The sequence below is a fragment of the Thunnus thynnus genome, chromosome 3 (assembly GCF_963924715.1).
Source record: "Thunnus thynnus chromosome 3, fThuThy2.1, whole genome shotgun sequence".
In the NCBI taxonomy this organism is placed as follows: Eukaryota; Metazoa; Chordata; class Actinopteri; order Scombriformes; family Scombridae; genus Thunnus; species Thunnus thynnus.
The window spans coordinates 9,474,940-9,502,905 of record NC_089519.1 but is presented as its reverse complement, the minus strand read 5'-3'; the positions used below and the strand labels follow the sequence as shown (position 1 = coordinate 9,502,905).

The following is a 27,966-nucleotide window of genomic DNA, read 5'->3' as shown; positions in this document are numbered from 1 at the left end:
ACCGGTAACAAGTGATAAGCATACATTTTTCTTTTTAACTGATCGACCAATCAGTAAGAGGAGGCGGCCCTGCGCTTCCTGGTGCAGAGTTTGAATCGCTGCCAGCAACGTGAGTGGCTTTCCTCAACATCTCCTGCCAGCAGGCCTTCAATTAAACATGCATCTGCAGTCTGTGCAGGTTTTAAACCGTGTCATTGTCACGCTTTCATACGCTCACCTATGAACTGTACTGTAACCCAAACCGCAGGTAAGAAACATATGAGCACAGCTTATCAGCAAACTTTCATCAGAGTAACCAGTCGAGTTTTAATTAGCGCAATTCTGCGATTCTGCATTTCTGCGCACTTTCTTTAAGCTATACGTCTTACTGTTTGTATGATCAAGGTGAAAATGAGGGCAGAGTGGTTTATTCTGCTTAGGTGGGTAGTGAACTGGAATGATGGGATGTGAAATGCAATCAAAAAGGGACATAATTATATCTCAGTGTACAGCCACACAGGGAGGAGGCCTTTCCAACACACACACACACACACACACACACACACACACACATATATACATGCGCGCAGAGCATCATCCACCCACAAACACAAAGAACAGTCAGTCCTCAGTCTCACGCTGTCTCTACATGCTGCTGCTGAATGTTCTGCCTGCTGGACAAATGCAGCTCTAAACATGGTCTTCATCAGGATTCAAGATAAGCAAGTTTACAGTAAGTAACAATATATTTCCTCTGTATTGTATTCAGTGAGTGATAAAGATTTTTTTTTTCTGAGATGCTCAAGCTACGATTGTTTGTGAATTGTACATGTAACTGAATTTTGTACCTATCAGGAATATATTCATGGTTGTAATGAACATCAACCAGAAAGTTATATTCTGTATCTCATCACAGTTTTCATATTTTCATTGATTTTTTTTCCATAATGTGGCCATTAAAATGTTTTTTAAGGATCATACAAATGAACTTCTTGTAAAAATGTGTAAAATGTAATAAACAACACTATCATACTGACTTTTCTGTTAACACACTGTTACCAGATATAAAGTTTAGTTGATGCAAGAGAAGATTCCTCAAGCTGTTATGACAAATTGATCTCTATTTTTGTCAGTTGTATTTGTTCCCTGCACTTTAGGGGTTTTACATGTTTGTTATGAAGGCTATTTATAGAATAAAACATAATTTACAGCACTGTGTTGTTATGCTGAAAACTTTAATACTTTTTTCTGTTCTAGCACAGTAAATCTAATCATGATTTTTTTTCTTCATTCATCTACACTGACCCAGTTTCTTTTTAAACTGATCTTTGTTTAATGACATTCATTGTTTAATGGCTGCACATCATGGGGTTTTAAAACCTGCTGACATGGATGCTGCTTTGATGGTTGGAATCAACATTTTTATAAGCGAGAGATTCAGCGAGATAATGCGCCTGATCGTTTTCACACTCTCCTCTCTTGCCACAGATGAGACAGCAGGTGTGGGAGAGATCTGACGAGGTGTGTGTGTGTGTGTGGGCCCGTAGCGTGACATTAAGTGGGAGATGAGGACCATTCTTCCCGTGTGTGGAGGCGGTGATGGAGGGGAGTCCCGGGGCCTCCGCTCCAGGGTGGGCAGGATGAAGAAGCTGCTGTGGCTGAGGCAGAGTCACTGCGTGGACGTCCACACGGACACGGAGCCTGGCGTGTGGCTGAGAAGCTTCCAATTGTTGGACACTGACGGACAGCGTGAGGTGAGCTGGAACACAGTCAAACTGGCTTTCTAGCAACATTATGAAATGCTGAAGTTTATCTTATGTGCTGCTCTTCATGTCTTAAAACCTCACTTCATTTAAAACTCACAATTGACAGTCTTTGGTTGTATGTCAATATTTAAACTATGTTCACTGGTCATTGGATATTTTCTCATTGTAGAAATCAAGTTGTCCACAGTCAAAGCATCTACACACTTATCCATGTGACAAACTTACACTGAACAAATAGTCTCTCAGAGGGAGGCATCATGGAAACATGGAAATGTTAACATTTTTTAGGGAATTCCATTTAGTGCAAGGATATGTTGATAGAATGTGTTACATTGTGATATGACATGAAAAGTCACCTCATTTGGTTAAAATCATAACTATAATATATGAATATCCTTAAATGTCCATTTGATCCTAAAGACTGTATAAGAGTTAACTGATTCACATGCCTGAGCTTATTCGGCTGTTGTTGTTTAGTGAAAAGACCAATTCATGCTTTTTATTTTTATCATATCAGCATTAATAAGGCATCCACAACAACCAGGGCTGTAAGTAGTTCTGTAAAGTTTCAAAAAGTAGATTTTAATAAACGGCCATCATATTTTCTCAGAGCCAACGTGACTTCATCAAATCGCTTGATTTGTCCGATCAACAATCCAAAACCCAAAGATACTCAACTTACAACGATATGAAACAAAGAAAAGCAGTAAATCTTTACTTTTGTGAAGCTAGAACCAGCAAATGACTTAAAAGATGAATTTCCTGTTAGCAGACTGATCGATTCATCATCAAAACGATAGTGATATTTAACTTCAAGCCAATAATTCAGGTCAATATTAACAGAACAGCTTCCACTGTGTCTTCATGCACTGTGGTGACCAGCAGTAATGCTGAATATCGTATGAACAGTTCCAGTCTCAGCGTATCTAAAACAAAAGCAGAAGAGTAAAGGTGGGTTCAGTCTGAACCTGAACTATTGGCACAAAGGACACCACAGAGTTTGTAATTTCCACCTAATTTTATATCCTTCTGGAGGTAAAAGGACAGTCATGAATTACTCAGCACTGCTTAAATAGATGATTCAGTTTTTTTAAAATTTTATTATTTTGCAAAACAAGGCCGTGATATGTGTTGGTGTTCTTAATGTTTGCCAATATTCAGTCTTCCATCAACCTTTTAGTATAGTGTTATTTTAAATGGTAGATATCTCAAATTACAATTAAAATGTTCATTTTAATGAACTCTTTCCCAGATTGTACTTCAGATTTAGTGTTGAAGAGTTGTTTAGAGTTGAATTATTAGGGTTGATTTGACTGCACTTACACATACTGTATCTGTGACGGAGGAGCCGTCATATATCCAGGTAGTGTTTACGTCAGGTTTTTCTCTGGAAACTCCCGCTATTGTTCTCATTCTGCTCAATATTTTTTCACTCAGCACGTCAATACCAGCAGCTTTTTGGTGACACTGAAAGGGAACTACAATCGTCTCTCCAGGAAGTATATATATATTCCTGTGGGTGTACTGTGTATTTCTAGTCAAAGCAAAACCTTGTGGTCATGTGAAATTTTGAGGAAACAACTTCAACCAGTGTGTTTTTTTTTTTTTTCAGCTGCCACTTGTTGCCTGTCACCTCTTCTCATGTGTCTAATCAGCACTAATTGAGGTCTTTCCCGGCGCTGCAAAGAGGCTCTTTTGTTTAGCCTCAGCAAAAAAACTGGTTGGGATGGGGTAATGTGGATTTTCAGTTCAGAGGCAGAAACTCATTAGAGAAACAAAAAGCTCATTCTTCCCTTTGAGCCTAAAGAGCAGTGGACAGCCTGATTAAAGGCATCTCATCTGCTCTGCTTGTCCATGTTATCATAATGTTGTGGCAGTCAGTCAGTTGTCTCTAAATGTAATGAAATGTAGTGTTTTCAGTGGTACCAAAGGCTCATAAATTATAACTTTTTCTCTTGAAATTTTGCTCAGTCACGCAGGTGAAGTTGTTTTTGTGCATCCAACCAGACCTGTTTCATGTGGTATTTCCCCACCACGCCTCTGACACCATGGGGCAGGAATATAAGCCACAGGTTGTCGAGTAAAACTGTCCCAACTGGATTCTTAAGAGGCAACAGCTCTGAGATATACCAGTTCCTCACATGTTGATGTTGGCCTGAAATCAGCCTCTCACTTCTAGCTGACAGAACCTTTCCTTTGATATCTTTCCTTCAATCTCTTCCTGAAAAACTACAGCTGGTGTTTTTGTAAAACGGAAAATAGATACTTTCTCGATCAGGATGTGGAGCTAGATGAAAGCTCCTGGGCCTGTTCTTGATCTAGACGGAGAAGTTGAGGAAATTGAATTCATTGATTCTTTTTTTTTTTTTTTTAATGTTTATAGTTTGGCCACCAGATGTCACAGTATTGTCTCTGCTGCTCATTTCCATGGAGAAAAACATTTAGATACAATAAAAAGGTTAGATACTCCCACACATCACTTTTTATGAAGGGTGTATGGATACTGCCTACACATTATTACACATATTAATGCACCTTAAGAAATACTGTACACCTTCACAAAGCAGTATGATGTCATAAACCAACAGTCATCAGGCATTTTAGAGGGTCAACCATCACAGCAGCTCATAATCTCTCACCCACATCATGGTGCCTTCTGTGCACAGTGGATAGTGATAATGAGGGAGGTTTTGGTTGCTGTACAGCTTTATGACTTCTCATTGTCCGCTTCAAAAAAAGTGAGTCTATACCATCACACCATTCGTTCATCCTGACACCAAGCATGAATGAGAAAACCTTATAACCTTTCTGCACATTTCAACCTTTAATTAGTATGATCATTATTGTTATTTATTTTGACTGTTGTTAGAAGACATCATAATGCAATATGGAGCAACTGATACATGTTGTAGGACTTTAACTTTACTGTTACTTCACTTTATCTCAGACAAAGGCATTGTACTTTAACTCTGCTACATTCCTCTAGTTATTTGATGATTAAGATTTTACTGAGCAGGCATAATGTATAACAAAATCAAATGCATTGATGTAATTTAAACTACCAGCTCAAACTTAGCACTGCATTGACATCCTTTATTACTGGTATGCTTCAATTCCATAAATCCCTTATTGGACATTTACCACTCTATATAACATCTATGTGTGATTGGACCATGAGACCCTACCAAACTCACTCTGATTACTGTCTTATGCTTCAAGTCCTGTGGGTTTATTCTGAACTTGTAAAATCCACCTTTTAGTTTTTGTGCAGCAGACAGTGAAATTATCTTCAACACATCCTCATCCAACACTCTCACTAACCCTGGACAATTCAAGACTATGATCTCAAACCACTTCACCTCAGTGCACACTTGTTTTCACTGAGTATTGTCCTCTTTCAATCTATTTAACTCTGTGTATTTTCTTTTTAACTCATCATTGCAAATGAGGGAAACCTCAATGATTTTCGAGTCTTAAATAAATGTTTCAATTAATTGCTTGACACTACTCTGAAAGGGCCCATTCATGAGAGTACGTATTTTTACTTTTGATAAGAACATTTTACTTTTACTTGCTAAAAACTCTACTTTAAGTTAAATAGTATGGTATAAACACATGAAGAACCTGGGTAATTTAAGTCTGTGAAATGGCTACTTTTTTTAGGATTTTAATACTTTTTCACTGCTATGCACGAGTCGACACCCTGTGTACTACTACCATTACTATAACTACTAATTGTGCTCTACAGCTGCTACCACAACAGTAGTACTGCTAATCATGATTGTTCACTAATTGCAGTAACATCATCTGTATCAATAATACGTTTACCAGTCATAGCCTCACGTTTTAAATTAGCATAATACCTGATACGATTTAACCCATCATCCTTATTGGTCAGCAATATTAGCCACGCCCACACCTGTTCAATCAGCCCCGCCCAGTGATATACTGCTCACTCCCCCCTCACCCCCCTCCTCCCTGCCTCACTGTTCTCCTCCGCTCACTCTGAAACTAGTCCGTCAACTGTCACACGTCTCGTCTGAGAGACACAGTTTAACTTTATGGTATCTTTGACATTAATTCTCAAAAATGAGACTCTCACATGTAATTCAGACTGAAGTGAACTGTCGGAGGACGGAGCTAAATCCTTAATTATTGCCTGTGCTGCGGTGCTGTCACCTACAATAGCGGCAGTTTGCCAACAGATTTTCTTCTTTTTGCGAGCGCGAGACAAACATGGGAAAATGGCACTTATCGATGGTAGGTTGAATGAACCTCTTAATTAATACTGTGTGTGTCTTTGTGAAGCGTAAAAAATATGGAAACGTTAAAACTGTCACATTAAAGTGTCATTTCGATTTTACTCTGTATTTGCTATTCTGTCTCTGGTTACCAGGACAACCTTATCGATATAATGGTTTAATTGACTGCAGGCTGTGATGCACCAGTGTCTCATTGTGTCTGGCAGCACACTGGTTTTTGTCTGAGTTTCTGTCATGTGATATCAGGTGTTTTCAAGCCTGGTCTGCTTCTGTTGTTACATATGTTCCAGTTACACTGTGCTTACATATATACATATATAGCCTGTATAGACACGTGCTTTCTACCAGTCCGGTCATAGAGCCTCATTCCTGGCAGGGCAATGACTAGTTGTTAAAGATGGGGTGAGGTGTCATCGTCAGGATCATGTTTCATTTTGTCAGCAACCCCTACTTTTCTAATTCTGGGTCCCATATACTTGTACCGACACTGTGCTGCATTATTAGGGTCCAGTATATATTTGTACACCCTTGAATGACGAGCAGGCTGAGTGTGGGACTTAGGTGTAACTTGTCACTGACAAAGTGGCTCAGTGCAGCAAAGGTTTTACTTTGGTAGTGATTGGAGGTGCTGTTAAAACATTCATTTTGATTTCACATTTTCACTAGCAATGGTGGTATTTTTATTGATCAGTTGGCATGAGACTTGTGTGAAATAATACAGAGAAAGGTGTATGCAGATAAAATAAAATTGCATGAACATAAGCGCAAGACATGAAATAGCATATTGAGAATGTGGGACGTTGTCATAAAATACTGTCGATTCTGTTGCAAGACGCACTTTTATTCACTGTTTCATCTCAGCTGTCTGTAACACTTTTGAATAGGAAGGTTGTCATGATGCCGCACATAAATACATTACAGGTCTAAATCGTGCTTTGTAAAAACTAATATCTAAATATAGTTTAGATATCTTGAAGTATCATTGAGGATGTATTCCCTTCTTCCACTCTCCATTTGATGGTGGAGTAAAAATCAACCCATAAGTAAAACATAATATATAACTATTTAAATCAAGAATGTGAACATGTTATTTTGGATACTTTACTAAATGTAACACATCACTTGAGATAATGCTCTTGTAATTAGTGATATTAATTTTGTCTACATCACCGACCACAATTCAGCTAAATATACTTTCACTTTATTCCAGTCAAAGCCTGTCTAGATCAAGAAAAGACCCCTGATCTCTTCTGACCTGTTGTTTCTCTACAGTTTTCTATCATGTAATGTAATAATGAGGGGTAACATATTGCTGCTGTTATGCTAAACAAGTGGAAAATAATGTTTGAGGAAAGCAAAACTGAGGTCAGACTGTGTCATGGTTTAAGAAGTTGTCCTTGTGTTTCTGGGCATAAACAAATAGTGCCAGTGGATGCTTCTCTGCCTCGTCATCGCCTCAGTCACCAGGTGTCTTTCTGCGTCAGGGTTCAAGGATGGGTCACAAGCAGAATCTCAGTCATTTTATTAAGACGCCAATTAAACATCGATTGACCTCATTCCTCAGTCTGACGGCTTATTGCATTTGTCATGAATTATGTGCAGCAGATATGTTAGATTGTCACAGTAATTTAGCTTAGCAGTATTGAAGGAGCTCTGTGACTATTTAGTCTGCGTTCAGCCTCGTCAAGTGAAATGTTGAAACATACCGATGATGTTTCTTCTTTGCACTGCAAGTATTTGCACAGATTAAGAAAAACATTCAGTTGATGAAAAAGTTTGTTGTTGTGCAATAGTTCTACACGTTTCCCTTTTTTAAAAACTACATGATAGTCTGTATTATGTTCACTATCACAAAGAAACAGAATTACTTGCCAGATCTTGATGACCTTGTATTCTCCCCTGCAGGACCCGGTGCAGGAGTGGGGGGAGGAGGAGGAAGACGGGGCTGTATTTGGCATCACACTGCGCAGGGAGCCCGTCTTGCCGGGTTCGGACACGGCAGAGCCCCCTACAGCCTTCAGCTTCATCCAGTACCACACGGTGAAGGTGCGCAGGCTGAAGGCCGCCACCCTGGAGCGTCTGGTCACCCACCTGCTGGATCGAGAGCACCAGGAGCCTGACTACGTCCCTGTGTTCCTTTCTACATACAGGGCCTTCACCTCCACCAGCACCCTCATCGAGCTGCTGTTTCAGAGGTGAGAAATTGTCCACGCCGGGGCCTTGCAGACTTTTGTTGAACTGAAACACATGTTAACAAAAAACCAAGTGGGCTCAGTCATGATTGAGACCTTGTTTTTAAAGGAATAGTTTGACATTTTAGGATACATGCTTATGTTTTGTTGCCGAGAGTTAGATGAGAAAATCAATACCACTCTCACATCTGTCGGTTAGCTTAGCTTAGCATAAAGCATACCTTTTGACATAGCCAGGATAGATATTTCCCCCTGCTACCAGTCTTTATGCTAAGCTAAGCTAAAAGTCAAAAGTCAAATTTATTTATATAGCACATTTCATACGACAGGTGTAAATTCAGTGTGCTACGGGACAGCTGTCAACATGTTCAAGAAAGCTAATAAGCATATTTCCCAAAATGTCAAACTGCTTTTCAAAGATATTAGCTAAGCTTTTCGAAGTTTAAAACTATATTTTTTGCTAAAGCAAAACCACAACTGTACTAATTTCACCATTCAAAAAGTGAAGTTAGTTAAAAGTGTGCCAGTGACGCCTAAACTGATCAGAAGATTCGAGGGCTTTAGTGTTTACTTCTTAACTTACTGACATTGATTTGTTGTTGCAGTGTGTGCTACTTTTAGAAAGGTCATCACTGTATACAAATGTAAGTGGGGCACATACGTAGCCAGGTTTTCCATTATGCCAGATGCACACATCAAATTTCAAAGAGTAATTTAACGCCCTCTTGACATCGCTTCAGCTATTTACAAAGAAAACCTCTATTGACACGGTGCGAGTTTCTATGACGGGTATTATTGTCAAGAGTTAAACAAAGCAGTCAGTAACTTTGTTCCATTCCTAAGTTTTCATGTCACGCCCTCCACACCCAGCGGCCTCTTACCCTCACACTGCACTGAGATTTAATTTCACTCAGGAATTACCTGCAGTGATCTTCTTAAAATGATCAATCATAGTGTTAGATTAAAACAGCCTCCATGGTTATTAGCGCTCCCCAAGAGGCCATTTGTAGATATTAAGTAGATTTCCCAAACAAAGTTTTTCCCCCCAAAGAAGAGGCTTTAAAAGTTCTTTCTAACTCACCTTTGCTAAATGCACTACAAATATCTTTCTGTGAGCAATTGTGGCCATTAGTGCTGTAGATCTGATATATTATTTGTCAAACAGTCGCCCTCATGTCTGTGGTGCTGGTGGCAACAGCTTCCTGTGAGCTCTATGTGAGGTCAGTTTAAGGACAGTCTGAGAAGTGTGTTTTTCCCTCCTTTGGCTGACAGGATTTTGTACAGGATGCAATATTTTGTTGCTGTTGTTAAATTGAAAACCACCTGTTTTCTATCTTTATAAGTGCTGTAAGAATTACGATTTATTTATCTTTTGTAGCACATTTTGACGTCATAAAGAGAAGGACCCCATTAGAAAACTCTGGCCATGTTCCTAAAATGAGACAGCATCGCAATATGCTTCAGTTACACAGCGTATATATTCAAATGATGTCATTATTGATCCCTGAGGGAGATATTTGTCAGTTTACTCTCCACACTCAAGGCTACAGTGTCTCTGCAGTCAGCTGGGATTCGGAGTATTGCATGACATTTCCACAGGATGAACAGTTACGGAAGATCCACCCTGTGATCCTTTTCTTGTTTACAGGGTATTTTCTGTTACCATGTTGTGTTTCTATGTGGTGAAATCTTTTATATTCAGCTGATAGGTGATTGTATTTACCTTTTCCACAGAGATGACTCAATCGCCAACCTGGATAACACTGTTTGCCCACGCAGGTGAGTGAAGTCACGCCACGTTTGTCTGTGTTTTGCCATCAATCTAAAGTGAGATTTGATAATTGGGTTTAATGGAGCGAAGCGGAAGCTTTATGTTCTTTTGCCACACCTTGTGATACTTTCCCAAACAAATTATGAGACAAATTAATACTTTTTTTTTCTTTATTTGTCTGACACATTTTGAAGATGTTGTCCAGGCCTCACTTTATTGTATCTCAGCAGCACAAACTGTGGTAAGTAAAGTATTAACACTGTAAAACTCTTTCCCTGATCACCTCCTCAGTACCTTACCCCCAGTCATCCGGCTGTGGTTGGAGGAGTACAGTGAAGATTTCCATGACTCCCCTCAGTACCAGGCCCTCCGGCTGTTGTGTGTCCACTTGCGGCATCGCCTCTGCTTCAGACGTTTGGCTCAGACCGCAGAGAATCTGCTCAAAAGGCTACAGGAACAAGGTGCAGGGGAGATGTGATTGTTTATGTTCTGCTGCCATAATGCATCAACTGCAGGATGCACTTGTTGATACAGTTTCAAGCACCTCACTGAATACGTTTTACACTAGAGGAATAATTAGGACACTTCACAGACTTTCTATCTTTTATACTCAACCACTCATATATAATTATTAGTGCTGTTAAAATGAACATGTTCATTTTTTAATTAATTTGACACATATAATGTGTAGAAGAAAAATTCAATGTATTATTTTATATATGTATATTATTTATTATTTAAATTTACTTCTTTGGTGTTGATTCTACACTAATTCTGTGATTTTACATTTTAATATCCATCATTACAAGCTTCAATATTGAGAAGGAAAAAAGCAATAAATCACCATTAATCACAGCAAATTGTGGGATCTGAATTAGCTCATTTTTTAAATCAATTGACAGCCCTGATAATCAGTCATCCATCCTTTTATTCATAGATCCGTACATCCAGATTATCAAGAATTCAGTGTAATTGATCAGCTCTCCTTGAGTGCAAACATTCTCTACTTTTCTGCCAAAGATAACAACAATCCCATATAGAAAATTTATTGCACATAATTAATTTAATTTGAAAAATGTGCTCTTGATTTTTATGCAGTGATGAACTGGAACGTGCAGAAAAGAGATTACAGTAGATCACATAGAAATAAAAGCAACTGTAGAAATTTGAAATTAGCCCTCAACGTTATTGTGATAGACTGCTGTAGGATATTGGACTACTTACGCTGCCTCTCTAACATAGGAATTATATGATCCTTAAGCAACGTTAACGTCCTCAGTAGTATCTCATGTCATGAATGACAAGTAGTTGCATGTTTGTGCGTGTGTCCTGTAACGCGTCCGTTGAGCAGCCTGTTAATATGTCATTTATGTTTTTGCTGTGTTTGACAGATTGCAGCCTGTCTACATCAGAGCATGACAGTGAATCATTGCAGCAGGACTTCAGAGATCAGGAGGAAGGAGGAGAGATGTCCTCTAAGGAGGAACACAAACACAACTTAATGGATTTCCCAGCGAGAGAAGTGGCGGAGCAGCTGACCAGATTGGACGCCGTAGGTTTCATCTGATCTTTCATTTCTGTTTCACTTTAGGTCTCTGAATCTTTTCTTTTCAGTGTTTTTCTTCTCGTTCATCTTTGCCGTCTCTATCTCTCTGACAGGAACTGTTTGTCAGAGTGGTGCCCTTCCATTGCCTGGGCTGCGTCTGGTCGCAGCGTGACAAGAAGGGAAACCAAAACCTTGCACCCACAGTTCGCGCCACCATCTCCCAGTTCAATGCTGTCACCAACCGTGTCATCACTTCACTCCTCTGCCCGTCCTCTCCCAGCCCTTCCACTTCCTCTCCCATCTCATCACCCAGCTCCTCCTTTACCTTCCTGTACCCCCCCACTGCCCCGGGCTCACCTCGCTCCTCACACACAAGCCCCGCTCACAGAGAACGCATCATCGAGAGGTGGATCGCTATTGCACAGGTCAGGATTAAAAATGGTTAAGAATAAGTGACATAAATGAACGTAACTTTTGTCAAAACAGCTTAACAAAAGGTGTTATTTAATGTTTTCTCTGAAGGAGTGCAAACAGCTGAAGAATTTCTCCTCCTTGTGGGCCATCCTCTCAGCCCTGCAGTCCAATGCCATATATCGCCTCAAGAAGACCTGGGCTGCTGTCAGCAGGTCAGCAAACAATATCAAGCAGTTGAAATTGTCTGAGTCGATAAGGAACAAAGATAGAAAATCGATTTGTATTTTATTTATCTTATTTGAGCCTGCATCATTAAGTCTTGCTCAAGGTGAAAACTGACTCTACAAAACAAAGATGTCTTAACAAATTGAATATGTTTTGTTTCAGGGAAAGCATGGCCACCTTTGACCACCTGTGTGAGACTTTTCCTGATGAGAACTGTGTGCTAACCAGCAGAGAGATCCTTGTGGAGGTAACTATCTGAGTCTTTTTGACTCATATGAGGGGAAAGATCTATATTCAATTCAGTTCAATTTATTTATATAGTGTTATCTCAGGGCACAGGTCAAGACTGTACTCTTTTAACTCTTATATACGTAATTATTCTTATTTCAACAAGTGTGCAGGGTGGATCTTACCAGAGACAAGATGTTTGCATGATTTGAATTGTGTTAAACTGTACTGGTTAAAATAAGGTCACGTTTTCACCTCACTGAAGAAAATATTGAATGCACTGAAATAAGAGTAATACAGGTTACTTCCTTGTATGCAGTCAAGGTGTCTTGTTACATTTCTCTTAACTGTGAAAAGTGTTATACTTACATGAATCAGAAAGGTCCTTCTAATAATTATTGGATGCATTGTGTAGAAAGGGTCTCTAGTAGTTAGTTAATTAGTTGTCCTTTTAATGGTGTTATGGTCAAATCTTTTTTTAACTTGCATCATAAAATTGAATTAATGTTTTGGCTCCAGTTTACTTGCCACTCCGTCTCCTTTGTCCTGTGAGTCATTCCCTTTGAAGAACAATCGATATGATTGTGTGTTTAGTGATATTGTTTTTATCAGCACGCCAGTTCCTATAAAATAATAAAAAGGCCATTGTTGGCAGCCAACACAAATAAAGCTACAAATGAAAGTGGTTAGTTGCGCACTAAAAGTACTCAGTGGTTACTCTTTTTTTTTTTTATGACTACATCCTGTCTAATACTCTCCTAGTACGCACACACACTGATCCTTGAGCATTACCAACGTAATAAGGTGTAACTACAGTATGTCTATGGCACACCCTCCCACACCCAACAGCACCCTGTCAGCAGGTGCTCAACCCTGAAAAGAACAATTATATAACCTGCACTCTCACATTAACAGCCTGAGTGATGTTGTTCAATCAACACTGACAGGATTGTTGTCTGTTTTGCTGCAGGATGGGAATCAGACAGACGGCATCACCACCCCGGGTTCTAAGTCACTTCATCTGTGCTCTGCGTCCAAACAGATGGTAAGACTCACTGTCTGTCACACCAAAATAATGAAATTAATGTCTTTGGAAATTACCTTTTTGGTTCCTCATTTCAGGTTCAACCACAGAAATAAAATGAATGTGTCTGCTATTTCAGTCATTAAAAAAAGACAGAAAGGCAGATGTTTATTTTGCTCTGCCTTGATCATCAATTCTGCTTCCCTAAAAGTTAAGTTTTAAAAGTTTCGAGAGTACCAGTTCCCTCTTCCTTTTTCACTCTGGACATTTAGTAGAAAAAGACTCTAGCCAGACTTGAACAATTCACATGACAATTATTAGTCCCCCTTTCCCACAGTTTGGCACACTTTGCTGAGGCTGGGTGGGGCTGTGTGTAAAAGTTTTATATCTCCATTGTATTTAAATAGGGATGGGCATATTTTCTCAATTGTTTGTGTACATTTCTACATCAGGTATATTCTGTTATTTTCATAGACATATCAAGTGAGCTCAGTGTTCTGTCCTCTTGTCGTTGGGCTCAAATGGATTCTTCAACTACAAGAATAAGAGGCTTGCATCTGCTAATTTTCTATTGCAATAGGATCAATACCATAACAACAAGATGTTTACCACTCTATAGCTTATCTGCAGCTTTTTGAAAATTATTTTTAGTTTATTTCTATCAACACAATGTTCCAAATATAAACCTGTTTGCTTGATTTTTGTCCTCAGAGCCTCCACAGTGGTGTCGTACCTTACCTGGGCACTTACCTGACTGTCCTCACCATGCTGGATACAGCTCTCACTGACACTGTGGAAGTGAGTACAAATCAAACCCTCCTGTTGGTTTTGTTTGTTCTTTTTTTAGTTTTAGTAGAATTTATGACGCCACAAGTAACACTGGTTGTTCTTTCCATTTTCCGAAGGGTGGACTCATCAACTTTGAAAAGCGCAGACGGGTAGGTGTTGCCTCCTAGTGGTGTCTTGCATCAATTACTATAATTGTTTTCAATTTTATTATCCAGCGGTTACTTCTGTTTTATAATTTTCTGTTCCAGGAATTAATCTGTACTTTTGTTTTTATTCATTTCTGTTTCAGGAGTTTGAGGTTCTGTCTCAGATTCGGCAGCTTCAGGCTTCCTGTTCGCACTACAATCTCTCAGTAAACCCTCAAATCACTGACTGGCTGCAGGCACACACACTTCTCACAGACCAGGAGAGGTGAGACACACACTAACACCGCTGCAATAAAACATAAAGACAATCAAGTGGGTTTGAAGACTTTTCAAAGATGTTAGTATCATTTCTTGTTCTCCTGAGTCAGCTTCTTTTTTTTTCTGTTCTGAAGCTATGAGCTGTCTCGTGACCTGGAGCCTCCAGTTGACCCATGTCCCAGCTCTCCCAACATATGGAGCAGTCGTCTGCTCACCAAGAAGCTCGCCTCGTAAGTCTGGAAAACTACATCTAGCTTGTAACATTTAACCACAGGTGACTTGTTATAACAATGACTGCTGTGATATGAATCCTCGTCCCAAAGTTTAGAAGTTTTTAATTTGCCTCTGAATCTAGATCTGCATCAAAATACACATAGTGATAGAACATAATTGGTTGTATGGTTAATTATGGTTTCCTTTATGCACATGAAGTATTGCAAATGGAAATACTGAACATATTAAAAAATGCCGCAATCATGCAGTGTTAACAAATTATTTAAAAGACTCCTGGAGCAGGACTTAAACCAAACTTTAAGCTAAACTATACCCAAAACATAACATTCTTAGCACAAGCAATGTTTAGGCAAAAAAAATATAGAAATTAAAAAAAATTCACTCAATGCTGGAATCATCCTTTTAACATTGAAAGCTTAATATTTGCAGAAAGTTGATTCTCTTGCCAGACTGACATTTTAAACATGGATTTTGTGTGTGTGTGTGCAGGTTGCGAACAGCCAGCGACAGCTCCCTCAGGAAGACCCATGCAGACCAGATCAGTGTGTCGTCTTCTGGCTCCAGCAGTTCAGACATGGAGGATCTCACCGTCCCTCAGCCCTCTCCGCTCAGACTCAAATTCAAGGTGTGAGCACTGACGGTCTCCTAAACGGACACTGTTTGTCTCGTGTGCTGAGAGCTGTAACATTCATGCAAAGAATCTGACCTTTGTCAATAAAGAGACAAGAGCAGATTTAATTTAAAATTTTGCTTTTATTAGGCACAACCTGCTTTTTGTCACTTTATTAGAATTTTTGAGCCACAGTGTATGCAAGGACATAGATTAAAAACACACAATGACTGACTTATTTAACTTGGGATTTGGTGCTTGTTGTATGTTTTTAAAAAACCTGAACACTTAAAGCCTAAAATTGGAACTTAATATTTACATTTTCTTCTCTTTCCCTCTCTGCCTCTCCTTCAGTCTCTCTCGGGCTCTCTCCACAATGTAGCAGAGGACTTCTCCTCCAGTGCCATGTCCTCCTCTTCTTCTGCGAGTCTTTCCAGCTCCTCCTGCAGCTCCTCTCATCCAGACCTCAGCTCCTCCTCTCTGGCACTGAGCCCAGAGACATCATCCTCCAGCTGCTCCCCTCAGGCCGCACTTCCTGTCTACAACAAACAGGTCGCTGACTCATGTATCATCAGGGTCAGCGTGGAGAGTGACAGCAACGGAAATGTCTACAAAAGCATATTGGTAAGGGAGATGGTTTTGTAATCTGCTTTTACCGCACATTCATAGCTCAGCCAGACTGTTGTCAGTCAAAAAGTCCTAAAGAAGGAAAGTAGAAGAAAAGACAAAAAAAGAAAGCAGAAGAGTCAGGATTTGGTATTGCTTAATGACCTGTCTTGACCGCTTTATGAGGAAAGAAAACTGACGTGTTTCCTTCAAGAGTATTTCAGTCAGTGGTTACTTTGGTGCATGTGTGCAAGATTTTGTCCATGATCAGAAATCAGAAGCAGTTTTAGGTTTTATTGTGACATTTGCAAATAAGCTACTACGCTAATATCAGCTTAAGATTTATGAATTAATTCTCCAGCTTGTATCAGCAAAGCAACATTATCCTGCGCTTAACAATTATTTCTGTTGTCAAAGATATTCATCAATTGACAGTTGCTGCTTTTAATCAATAAATGTATTTAAAAGTCTGAAATAATGACTGATGTGTGTTGCAAGTCGCCACAGCATTAATTAATTTATCCTAAAAATGGTAATTTTATAATGTTATGACATGGAGAACATAAAGCAACTATTAGGATACAGGATGAAGCTGTAATCAGCAAATATTGATAATTTCTGCTTGATAAATGACTGAAACAATTATTAAAGTTACAGTGTCTTTACTCTATTAGTAAAATAGAATCTGGCTGTGTGTTTGCTCCCCAGCTGACCAGTCAGGATCATACGCCTCAGGTGATTCAGAGGGCTCTTGAGAAACACAACATAGAGGATGTCAGCTGCCATAACTTCAACCTCTACCAGATGCTCAACAATGGAAAAGGTGAATATCTCCTCAGGCAGTCTGATCTTTCCTGAATGCTCAGAACGAGAATACCTGTAATGTCGTTGTAATGGGAAGTCATTCATTATCTCTAAAGAAAAAAAAAGCAGCTGTTTACAGCTGTGACAGTTATGCATTTCAAGGTCAGTTTCATTTGTCTTAATCTTATGTATGAAATGACTAAATAAACGCTAGATTATGTCATGTTGCACCAGTATTTAGTAGCAGAAAAGGCTTTGGCCTCTGCAGTAGATCAGCAATAAATGTCAGGACATCCATTGTACAGAAATACAAAAAAAGAAACATCCTTTAATAAACAATAATGCAAATCATCCACGAAACATAATGTTTTCAGAAGAGGTGTAACTCACAATTTCTCAGCTGGAAAAGCACTCCAGTTCTCACTATGTTGTCATTGCTAATCCTTCCCTCCACTGAGATCTTCATCACAAACTTTTTGCGAAATTACCCACCTTGTCACTATGAGAAATGTAGGAACTCAGACAGTTTGTGAAACAGAAGTAGACAATGTGGGTTGAGGGAAGGTGGATAAAACTAAAAATAAATTGCACAACTTCATCATTCTATTCTTTCTGCCTCAGAGCTACACATCCCCGACAAAGCCAACGTATTTTACGCCATGTGCACCACAGCCAACTACAACTTCGTCCTGCGCCAGCGCTGGAAGAGCCACAGCCGACATCTCGGCACCTCCTCCAGCCCTGGAGCTCAACCCAAGAACCGCCATGCCAAGTGAGAAACATCTGTCCCTGGCTGAATGTTAGGAGTACACCTAGAAGACAGATAAGCCGTCTCATCTGCAACAACAACAACCAGCACATCTGTGGCTGTTTGTATCTACTCATCAACATGAGATTGGCACTGTACAGCAGATATGAGCGGCTCTGCCACAGAGACTCCCAAGAAACGAGAGAGCGTCGACTGAAACATAACCTTGAGGCGTTCCTGTCAAGAAGTGGTCTTCACCGTCCAGGAGCAACAGTGCAATGTATCACCCCAAGAATTATTCTGGACTGTGTGAAGAGTGATAGAAGAAGAGAGAAATGTCCTGGTACACAAAAGAGAGACATGAAGACTTTTAAGAAATATAGAATTTTGTTATTCTCACACTGTTTCTATCATGCTAATCATCAACATCTTTGGATAAATGAATCACATTTTACCCAGGACCTTTTTTCCTTAGATGTACACTTGTATTACTGAGCACAAATGCACATTACATGGTGGATTTTGGAACTTTCACTGCTGCTAAATAGAAACATCAGGAGCAGCAGGACTTGGAAAACTGTCATGTTTTATAACTCTACAGTGGAACCTGATAAATCTGCAGAATCAGGCCCACAGACTCGACTGCAGCTTCTTGTCTGGGACTCGCATGAGATGTGAGGCTGAATGAGAAAAAGGAGCAGCCGACTTTCTCAACCACACAGAACAAAGTGAAGAAAAATGAGTCAGAATGACTAAAAATGGGATGTCCACTGTTAGTTGATGCGTAAGCACTCCTAAACACATCTGGTTCAAATGTGAAATCTGTCTGATCTCAGTCGTGCCAAGTGCACTGCAGAACAAGAGTCAAATAGTGTTTCACTGTTTGGACCCAGACCTCAGTGAGATTTTATTTGAGAGTCGGTAATAAGTATTTAGTTGTCTTCTAGTTGAGGATTTAATTGTTTTAAAGTAACTTAATGTAATTTTATCAACTTAAATTATTTAATGCATTTCAGTATTCAGCTTTTAGAGCAAGTGTATCACAAAAATGTGTTTGTTTCTGTTTTGTTGGTTTTTATGTTTTGGTTCATTTGATCATGACCCTCCCTTCAGTCTGAAATGCGACATGTTTTTGTCATACATAAATATCCTTGACTTGTTGACGTAAATCTGAACTGAAGTTTGTTTTATTTTAAATGAAGAAATCTTTCGAGTCTGCTGCTGTCAAATGAAGGAGATATTGTGCGTGTGCATAATGTTTAAATATGTTTATATTCAGTGGTCTTGCCAGGGTTTAAAGTAGAGCTGAAATGCTGATATGTTGTATGTTAAAGGCTGTGATTCAGGCAAGGTTTCTGTCATCCAGGGCAGTTTAACTAAGAATGAAGGTAAAACCAGTCTTCTACCATGAGTGGAGGATGGTTCTCTCTGCCTGTGACGCTGTGAGCGAGATAAGTGTGACGAAAGGTTCTTGTATGTGAAAATGAAGTGTCCCAGTATGTGAATTAAATGTGACATATTAGAACATTTCAGTGATGTGAAATCCTCCCCAAAACTAGCAGGCAGCTTTTGTGCAACTACCGATAGTATTGGTGAGAGGGTATACTCAGACAGATACACACACACACAGTGGTTTACATCCCTGTTAAAAACAAACACACACTGGTGAAGATCCTGCTGAGTTTTGTACAGGATTTTGCATCACAAGTCCAACGTTAATGCTACTGTGGTAACAAAGGTCTGGCAGTCAAAATATATGAATGAGAAGTCTACAGCATGACTTGCTGCATCTGTCAACTTTATTATTAGTAGGCTTTGTGTTCATTCTCTCCTTTATTGTGTTTTAAAATGTAAGTGAAGTTGTCTACATTACTGTATGCACGTTGTAATTTAAGCCTATATGTGTTCTAATATTTTATTTCAACAGACTCTTTATTTTTAAAGTTAAGTCTAAGCACTTGCTGTTTTGTAACTAGTATGAAATGTCAACTAATAAAGCCAATTTACTATTTATCAGAGTGTTATAAATGAAATTTGTCTGCTGTATTGCTTATGATTGGGGACTTTCTTGAGTCACAGGTCATTCAAAAGCAAAGAACAGTAACAAGGTTTGCACTCATGAATCCTAGCGTTTCAAAAGATGGTGTGAGGTGTGTACAGCCTAAAACAACATTGCATGTTCAAAAGGAATTGCTCGCACACTCACAAAAAAGGAAGAGACTCCCAGGATGCAAAAGAATCAATTTATTTCATGTGCAAAAAGTGATACAGTGAAAAATGTGAGTGAATATTTTAGTCACACGGACCATTAATTTTCAACACAATCTCTTCTTGACATGGGACGTTTAAAAATAAACGCTGATATTTTGACTGATAACATGAACATGAAGTCCTTTTAGGTCAAGGTAAACTTTATTATCCCACTAGGAGAAATTCATGTGGTCATACACTTACACATACACATGCACATACACATGCATACGCACTCATACACACACCTATCAACACAATAACCTAAAAAAAAATATTAGCAATATAAAAACATCATATACAGCACTCAGTCCCAATATACAGTTTAAATGAATAATGTGCACAGTCCAATCACCTGCAATCAATATCCAGTCTAAGCATACAGTATATAAAATATCCTGGAAAATGCATGCACTATAAAAAGTATATCATAACCAATATTCAGTCCAAATATACAATATAAATATAAAACCATGTATCTCCAAATTTCGAGTTAGTCAGATAAGCTGCAGGTTTCATTATAATATTTATACTTTTAAGCTAAATGAGCAATTTTAAAAACTTACTGGATGATCTGTGTGTGTTGTCACAAAGCCGAAAACCAACCTGTTTTCATTATATTATATTTAAAGTTGATAATGAACTCCAGCCTCGCAGGTCAACTGGGAAGTGACGATTTATGTACAACTGCAACTATCAGGATGAATATAAGTCTTGTAGACAACCACTAGGTGGAGCCAGACACAAATACTTCAAGTGTTTTGACCTGTTTCACTCCCTGCGGTTCCACTGAAAGACAAACAACTGGTTTATCCTTCAATCAAACATCAAGTCTTTTCAGCGGTGACCTACATTTTGGCCAAAAGTAGAGCAAGTTAAAATGTATTTGGTGTAACAGCGGCCAAAGAAATGCAAAGCAAAACAAAACAGACAAAACATACACACAGATGTGAATCTTCGTGGTTAAATAATGCTGAAATAACACTTTACAGAAATGCAGCTGATGAATCATTAAATTATATGGGAGGGCAGAGCTCACAGTGACGTGTGTGTGTGTGTGTGTGTGGGGTGGGGTGGGGGGGTGACCTGTCTGGCCAGTTTTACTGCATGTTGTCTGAGCTTTAATTTCCATATTTTGAACACACTTCTCTCTGCTCACACTCTTGTCAGTAGGAGTGGGATTAGATTTCCTAGAGCTCAGTGCAAACATGAGTGTAATGTAACTGATACAGAGTCAAACATGTTTGTTTCTCTTTATTTCCTCTCCTCTGCTTATCCTTTTTAACAATATTTTAGATTTCTTTAACTCTACTGTCTCCCCTCCATGTGCTCTAGCTACCACTGCTACACTGCAAACAGGCACATCTTTCATATATGTGTGATTATTTTGACTCTCACCACCTGTACAGGATGTCCCAGTGACACCTCACGTCACATGTTCCTCTCGCCCTGAACTGACTGCTTGTATTACATTAAGGCATTTGTGTGTGACTGTCTGTCTGTGAGCTCAAAGCTAAAAAAAAACCAAAACAGACAAACAAGCTGTGTTTTTTCCCTGAGGGCTGTGTTGTTTTCCTTACTTGTGGTTGTGGTTTCTTGTTGTCCTCCTCTGCCCCGGGGCCTCGTGGCTAATTGAGTCTTAATGAGTTCCAGTGTGCACGGGGCCAGATCAGCTTCCCTAAGATGAACTCCCTCTACACAAACCGTTCAGTCAACCAACAGGCTGCACATTCACAAACTGGTATCATGTGAGAACTGAGTACAAATTATTCTCCATTCACCCCAGGATGACATATATAAGATTCACTCTGAGCCGTTGAAAATAGTTTTACATGAGTTGTATTTCATGGACTGTTTGCTCTGTTTGATGGCAGAAGTGAGGCCTGCAGCGAAAATCAAATCATCAGTAGTTTTAGTTTAGTAGTAGCCCAGACTGTGATGCAAACTACAGTGAAACATTCAGAGAGGATGTGCACCTCCACCCAGACTGCCTATGTAGATGTTTTTGATCTGCATCAGAGCAGCACTATGAGCGCTTTGTAGGAGGATAAAATGTAGCAAATTTCAAGTCACACTTATGACCAGTAAAATATGGTGGTTTGAAATCATCATGCTGCTGTGCCGCCTCTGATTGGTGAAGTGTTATTAAATATAGTGTTTTGACTTCATGTGTGCTTGTACAGTCATCTGCCTTCGGTTGCAACGGCACCATGAGGCATATAAAAATTTGGCAAACAGTTACAGAAACAGAAATTTATATGAATTAAATATATTATCAAAAAATGATGCTAAATCTTTATGCTAGAATGGAGGTGGTTTATATGGAAATAAGTGTTGAACTAAGAAGTACAGAAGAAGAAAAATTGATTTTGCTTTGACACTTCACGAGTTAGTGGCCACATGGTGGCTCTATTTGCACCAAAAAGTAATGTGGTTTTCTTGACACATGATCGAACTTTTTAATAATATAACTGAAATGTGTTGAATTGCTTTTTGTTTTTTAATATTTCTGCAACTAGCAGACACACAGACAGATGAATGGCAGTGAAAACACAACCTCCTTTCAGTGTGAGTAACTACTACTGAGATACGTACATGAGAGGACAAAGGTAAGGGGGGTGTTAAGGTTAAGGTTTCACACACTCAAATATATTATCTCTCTAAATTCATGTAATCTGTTGTTTTGTTTTATAAATATTGTTTTGTTATTAAATATTAAATCACAAGATAAAATAATGACACACTCTTGTCCTCTGTGGTCTTCTGTAGAAAAGTGCTTTTCTTCAGGTGTTTTGGATTTTCTTTTCAACTTTTCTTTAGGCCTTCATCAGAATAAACTCCATCTAAAAAAAACTTTTTTACTAAAAATAAAGATCTATTTATGCATTTTGATTCGCACCATCAATAGTGTCACACACACAAACAAACACACACACACAGTGGCGCAATTAATACTGTACATTTAGTCTAAATCCCTCCACACGCACAGCTGTGTCTGAAGTCACGCATCACTAACACCGCCTCATTGTGTCACTACTGTATATGAGTTGCATGTCTGCTGTTCACTCAACTGGGAATAATAACCAACGACTAATCACAGATTAGTGTGTGTGCATGTTTTCTTGCATGTGAGGCAAAGGCCACTGTGTGAGCGTGTCTACAATAAAATGTAAGCATATGATGTGAGCATTAAGTGTTCATTCAGTGTGTGGGTGTTGTGTGTCTGTCCAGTCACGCACAGATATATACAGAAGGTCAGTGGGAGAAGATTTGTTCATACGCTCATGTAAACATAATTCTGATGCCTCTTTTGTTTGTGTGTATGTGTCCTGTGTTGGCAGTACAGTAGGTCTGTGGTGTAACAGTAGACAGATGGGAGAAATGGCTGAGACTAATCTAAAGGGGTTAATCCACTTAATAACCACCACAAAGGACAGATTCAACATGTTGTTTGTCCGTCAGGCTGCTGCTGGAGCTGTGATGCCTTTGGCTTACATGGAAAATGCAGACTGTGCATTATTCCTGATGAAACAGCACAGTATCAGCTGTGTAAACTGTATTTGCAGGAAAGCATCAACTTGAGGTAAATTTGCAGGTTCAGATATTCAGCTGAAGTTGAAGCTAATGTGAGACTTCAACAGTCAAGTGTGTATCTTCCAAAGTCACAGGCTATTTAGTACACAATTCCCTTTTTGTGTTTCCTCGTACAGTTTCATTACTGAGCAGAGGGAGTAATTTTGTCCTAAAATGACTGTAAATTTGGAAGATACCCACTTGATTAGGCAAACCCAGACTGTTAAAACCTCATAGCTTAACTAGAACAAGGATTTGTTCCCCATCTTTAACATCAGGGTGAGGGAATGTCTGTGATAGATATTGAAAAAATCTAAACATATACTTTAAGACACATCTAAATATGAACGATTGGTTCATATGAACATTGAAACAGGTTACTCCTGTTCATACTGACCATTAAAAGATTCCCTCCAAACACACTTAAAGTAAGTGATGGAGGACAAAATCCGCAGTCCTCAATTTGAGCAAAAAGAAGTTTATATTTAGATAATATGAGGCTTCCGCTGTCTGAGTTAGTCAAATAAGGTGGATATTTTCCACAGTTACAGTCTTAGAGGGAGTAAAAAATCTCCCTCTTTGTGTCGCGACAGTGTTTTCCTGTTCAGCTGCAGTGAAAGGATCATAACAAAAAGAGGGAATTTGGCACTAAAAATACTGTAACTTTGAAAGATATTGAGTTGATTTGATTAATTTGGTCACAAGGAGGACTGCGGCTTTTGGTCCCCATCACTTACATTGTGAATGTATATGAAGGGATCTTCTAATGGTCAGTATGAGCAGGAGGAATGATTACAGCAAAAAAAAAAAAAAAAAAAAAACGTGTGTCAGTGTTCATTTGGGCTCCTGACTGTTGTTTTATTTAATTAAAAACCAAAACTGTCAACCTGATGGTGGCACTTGAGAAAAAGTGAAATAATTACCAAAGTCAGTAGAATTATGATCCTCTGGGGACCATGAATGTTTATACAAAATTTCATCAATCCATCCAATAGTTGTTTAGATATTTCAGTCTGGGACAAATTGTACCAACTGATAGACAGACTGACATCCTTTGAGCTACGCCATCGCTTTCATGATACTGAGACTATTTTATATAAACAAATCCTCAGTTTTCCCACAGTTAAAAAAAATCCTTCTCTAACTTTATGCTTTTATCAACATCTCCACAGTGATTAGCAAACAGACACCAGTACTGGTCTTTACAGGTATTTGTTTTTCCACTGTGCTTCATAAAAGTATTTCACTTGTATTCAGTCAGGAGAGCTTACAGTAACTTCAGTTTCACATTACTGAACACAGTTACTCAGGAATTTTAGGACAGATATGTAATGCAACCATGAACGATTTAGTCCAGACATGAAAGTTTCTGTTTCCATGTAAAATGATTCATAATTGTGACGTGTTTGTGTACGGTAAAAATATTTTACTGACATCAGAGGAGCACTAATGGATCTTGAACACATTAGCTCAAGTGCGGTTTCAAATACAAGTTACTCCCCCGTGTTCCATAAACATCACTGGAGATCAATAAACATAATTGAACACAGAGAGGCAGGAGGCCACCTGCATTTATAAGGAACTCCAGTAATACTTTAGAGTAAGTTTTATGTTACTCTACAACATGCTCATTATCATTAAAGCGTTTGATAACTTAAGTGCAATAAACCTTTAAAATGCAAAATAAAGAGAGACTTTCAGCTGCCAGGTGTGTTTAAGTCAATGATGCCTTTGGTTCGATTGCAGGTTAAAATTTCCGTTTGATTTATGAGAAAATACCTGCAAAACTAACAATATATTCCAATCAGCCTCAGCTGTACTTTGTGTTTAGTGATGATTTGTAAATGTTAGCATGTTAACACTCTAAAGTAAGATGGTGAGCATGGTAAACGTTATACCTGTGAAATACTGAGCTTACATTAGCACTCAGCTTAACGCACAAAGCTGAACATGACTGTAGACACTTTACTTAGATTAATGAAGTATTGCCTGATAATTAATACTTGAATCCCTAAAGAATGTCTTAGTTCATCTCTAAATATTTACTATAGGCTAATCATGAATGATTTGTTTCTGACCAAAAGTGGACTGAGATGATTTCTAAAAGCTTCCTTGAGGGATCCTGTGAAGGTAACTAGAAAAACAAAAGCAAAGCCCCAAGAACACTTTTCAAAAAGCTGTTGTGAAGCAAAAGTTTGAAAACAAGTGAACATCCAGGTGACAAATTCAACAGGCAGATAATGGATCGCTACAGTCAGACATGCCAAAAGGTGTATCGTTATCCACACCTTTCATTTGGACAAACACACACACACACACACACACACACCACCAGGCTACTTCCTAGCACAGGAGCACAAGATATGGTAATGGGACCCAAGGGCGGTTTAGCATTGCATAACAGAGAGCTGATTCATCTCTCTCTCTCACTCTTTCTCTCTCTCTCACTCTCACTCTCTCTCTCTCTCTCTCACACACACACACACAGAGTTATTCCTACTGGCCTACTTTCATTTCCAAAGTGCACAACTTTCTTGTGGCCTATTTTTACATCGTGCTCTGAATGCATCGGTATTGTATATGTGTGTGTGTGACTGAAGTTAGCAGTCCTCAAATCATTGTTACACATCTGTAGCAGTGCACACACACACACACATGCTGACCTATTTTACAGTGCTGTGTAGGACAGAGGCAGCAGGGATTGAATGGGTCATGGCAGGCAGCATAACTCTCTCCTGAACTGCAGCCAACCAAACATGTTCAACAGAGGAGTCGTTTTTCTCTCTCTCTTTGTTTTCTCTCTCAGGTTTCCTGCTGGCGTGTTTCAAATCTGAGCCCCATTTCTTGCACTGGAAATAAAATATATATTATTAACTATTTGTACTAATATCACACTGACCAGCAGTACTGTATCCACTTTTATTCCTCACACGGATTTATGGCTTTGAAAATGTAAAAAACATCAGAACTTGCAGTCAGGCAACAGCACACTAAGACCATATATTCATTTAAATTATTAATTATTATAATCTACAAGTAATAAAACACTGCAAATAAATGAAATTCAAAGGACACCACCTGAAGTTTATTAATTGCTCTTATGTAACTCCTTGAGGGAACTTGAGACTCTTGATCATTCGCCATGTCCAGCCGTGCTGGAAAGTGTTTAATAATTGATTAACTGCATTCCAGAGTTATTCTTCAACTAGATAACTTCCCAGTGTCCATTATTCATGTGTCTAAAAAACATCATAATATCAGGTGTTATACTGAAAACTAATTGTCATCATGGTTAGCAGCATTTTGATTTATTTTCACAACAAACACGGCACAATATGTCCTGACTGATCCGGATCAAATCCAGACCTTTACTGGCCTTTCAGTGCATGCTGGTTGTTTGATATGATCACCAAATCTTTTCTTTGCACTTTTCACAAAACCATGTCAATACAAGTTTCAAAGTTTCTGAGGATCAGATTGTAAAAAACAAATATCAACTCTATATGCACCAAGTTAATGTTTAAAGGTAGATCAGTCTGACTCCCTTGCACAACAGGTTCAAGCTTGTGATGATTTTCTCCCGTCAGTGTGTGAATTAAACGCTCTTTCAGCAGAAATTTCTGCAGTGAGTGATGGTATTTGACATCAGCTCAGCATGATAAAAACTGCACAAACAGCTCCAGTGACTCAAACCTGAAATACAGACGTGTGAACGCACACACACACACACATGCACACACAAACACTCCCTGGCTTCATCCTCCTTACCCCATCCCTGCCCCTCCCTGTGCTGCTGACCTACATACTGCAGCATCCTGGTTACATAACCAGCCGGGCTGTTGATCACTGCAGGCAGCACCCCCCCCAACCTCTCTCTCTCTCTCTCTCTCTCTTGCTCTCTCTCTCTCTATCTTTCTCTCTCTCTCTCACACACACACACACACACACACACACACACACACACACACACATATCACTCGCTATGACCTACCAGCTTACATGAACTTTGTAGGAACACATTGTAGGAAATTCCTGGGTCATATCTTCACTGCCGCTGTGCACCCACCTGAGGGACAGGTGGTGGGTCAGTATAATGAAGGTGTGTGAGAGAAAAAATGAGACCAAACTTTCAAATGAGGTCAAACCAAAATTTCCACAGTTTGTTATCTAAGGGAAGCTGTCAGCTGCTACTATCACGAGTCACTCTCATGTAACTCTACCTGGGATCTTTTGAGTGACATTAATTGAAGTGGATATTTACAATTATCCTCGGAGGTATACATTTCTGCGCACCACCCACATTCCATTAAAAATGATCATCTATAATCATGTGAAAATGTCATGGAGCTTTGTGAGTGTAATTTTTAATAAATGTCAGCTAGATGTAAACTGATGCATTGGTGTAACCCTAGTGTGTGTGTGTGTGTGTGTGTGTGTGTGTGTGCTACTGACCTGCTCCCTCAGGCAGCAGCAAGATAGAGCTTCTTTCTGAGTAGTTTGCTCAAGTTTACACTGTAGAGGCAATATGACGTAACCCTCCC

At 39.1% G+C, this 27,966-nt stretch overlaps 1 protein-coding gene and 1 long non-coding RNA gene across 6 annotated transcripts; one reads left to right on the top strand and one right to left on the bottom strand.

Annotated features, from left to right (window-relative positions):
• Positions 1-70: 70 nt before the first annotated feature.
• On the top strand, positions 71-19,615 carry rgl3a (ral guanine nucleotide dissociation stimulator-like 3a). Of its 5 annotated transcripts, none has more exons than XM_067584043.1 (18): positions 71-247; positions 1,527-1,733; positions 7,913-8,202; positions 9,934-9,978; positions 10,262-10,431; positions 11,362-11,522; positions 11,630-11,941; positions 12,039-12,142; positions 12,318-12,402; positions 13,354-13,428; positions 14,119-14,205; positions 14,313-14,345; positions 14,486-14,607; positions 14,735-14,830; positions 15,324-15,459; positions 15,799-16,068; positions 16,759-16,873; positions 17,476-19,615. In XM_067584043.1, the coding sequence occupies exons 2-18, from the start codon at positions 1,545-1,547 to the stop codon at positions 17,628-17,630; spliced, it is 2,445 nt and encodes an 814-aa protein (XP_067440144.1). In that variant the 5' UTR covers positions 71-247; positions 1,527-1,544; the 3' UTR covers positions 17,631-19,615. The 5 variants fall into 5 exon arrangements, with proteins under 5 accessions (XP_067440144.1, XP_067440142.1, XP_067440143.1 ...); XM_067584041.1 differs by having other exon boundaries at positions 72-247; positions 1,468-1,733; XM_067584042.1 differs by lacking the exon at positions 71-247 and adding an exon at positions 279-712.
• On the bottom strand, positions 16,008-27,966 carry LOC137179115 (uncharacterized). The gene is made up of 3 exons (XR_010927519.1): positions 27,878-27,966; positions 27,417-27,491; positions 16,008-16,143 (listed from the first exon to the last, which is right to left on the bottom strand). It is a non-coding gene; the product is annotated as an uncharacterized lncRNA (long non-coding RNA).

Coding starts and splice junctions, on each gene's coding strand:
- rgl3a (XM_067584043.1), top strand. CDS start 1,545: ATGAGGACCATTCTTCCCGTGTGTGGAGGCGGTGATGGAGGGGAGTCC. Junction 10,432..11,361: donor CAAAAGGCTACAGGAACAAG/GTGCAGGGGAGA, acceptor TGTGTTTGACAG/ATTGCAGCCTGTCTACATCA. Junction 16,874..17,475: donor GATGCTCAACAATGGAAAAG/GTGAATATCTCC, acceptor TTTCTGCCTCAG/AGCTACACATCCCCGACAAA.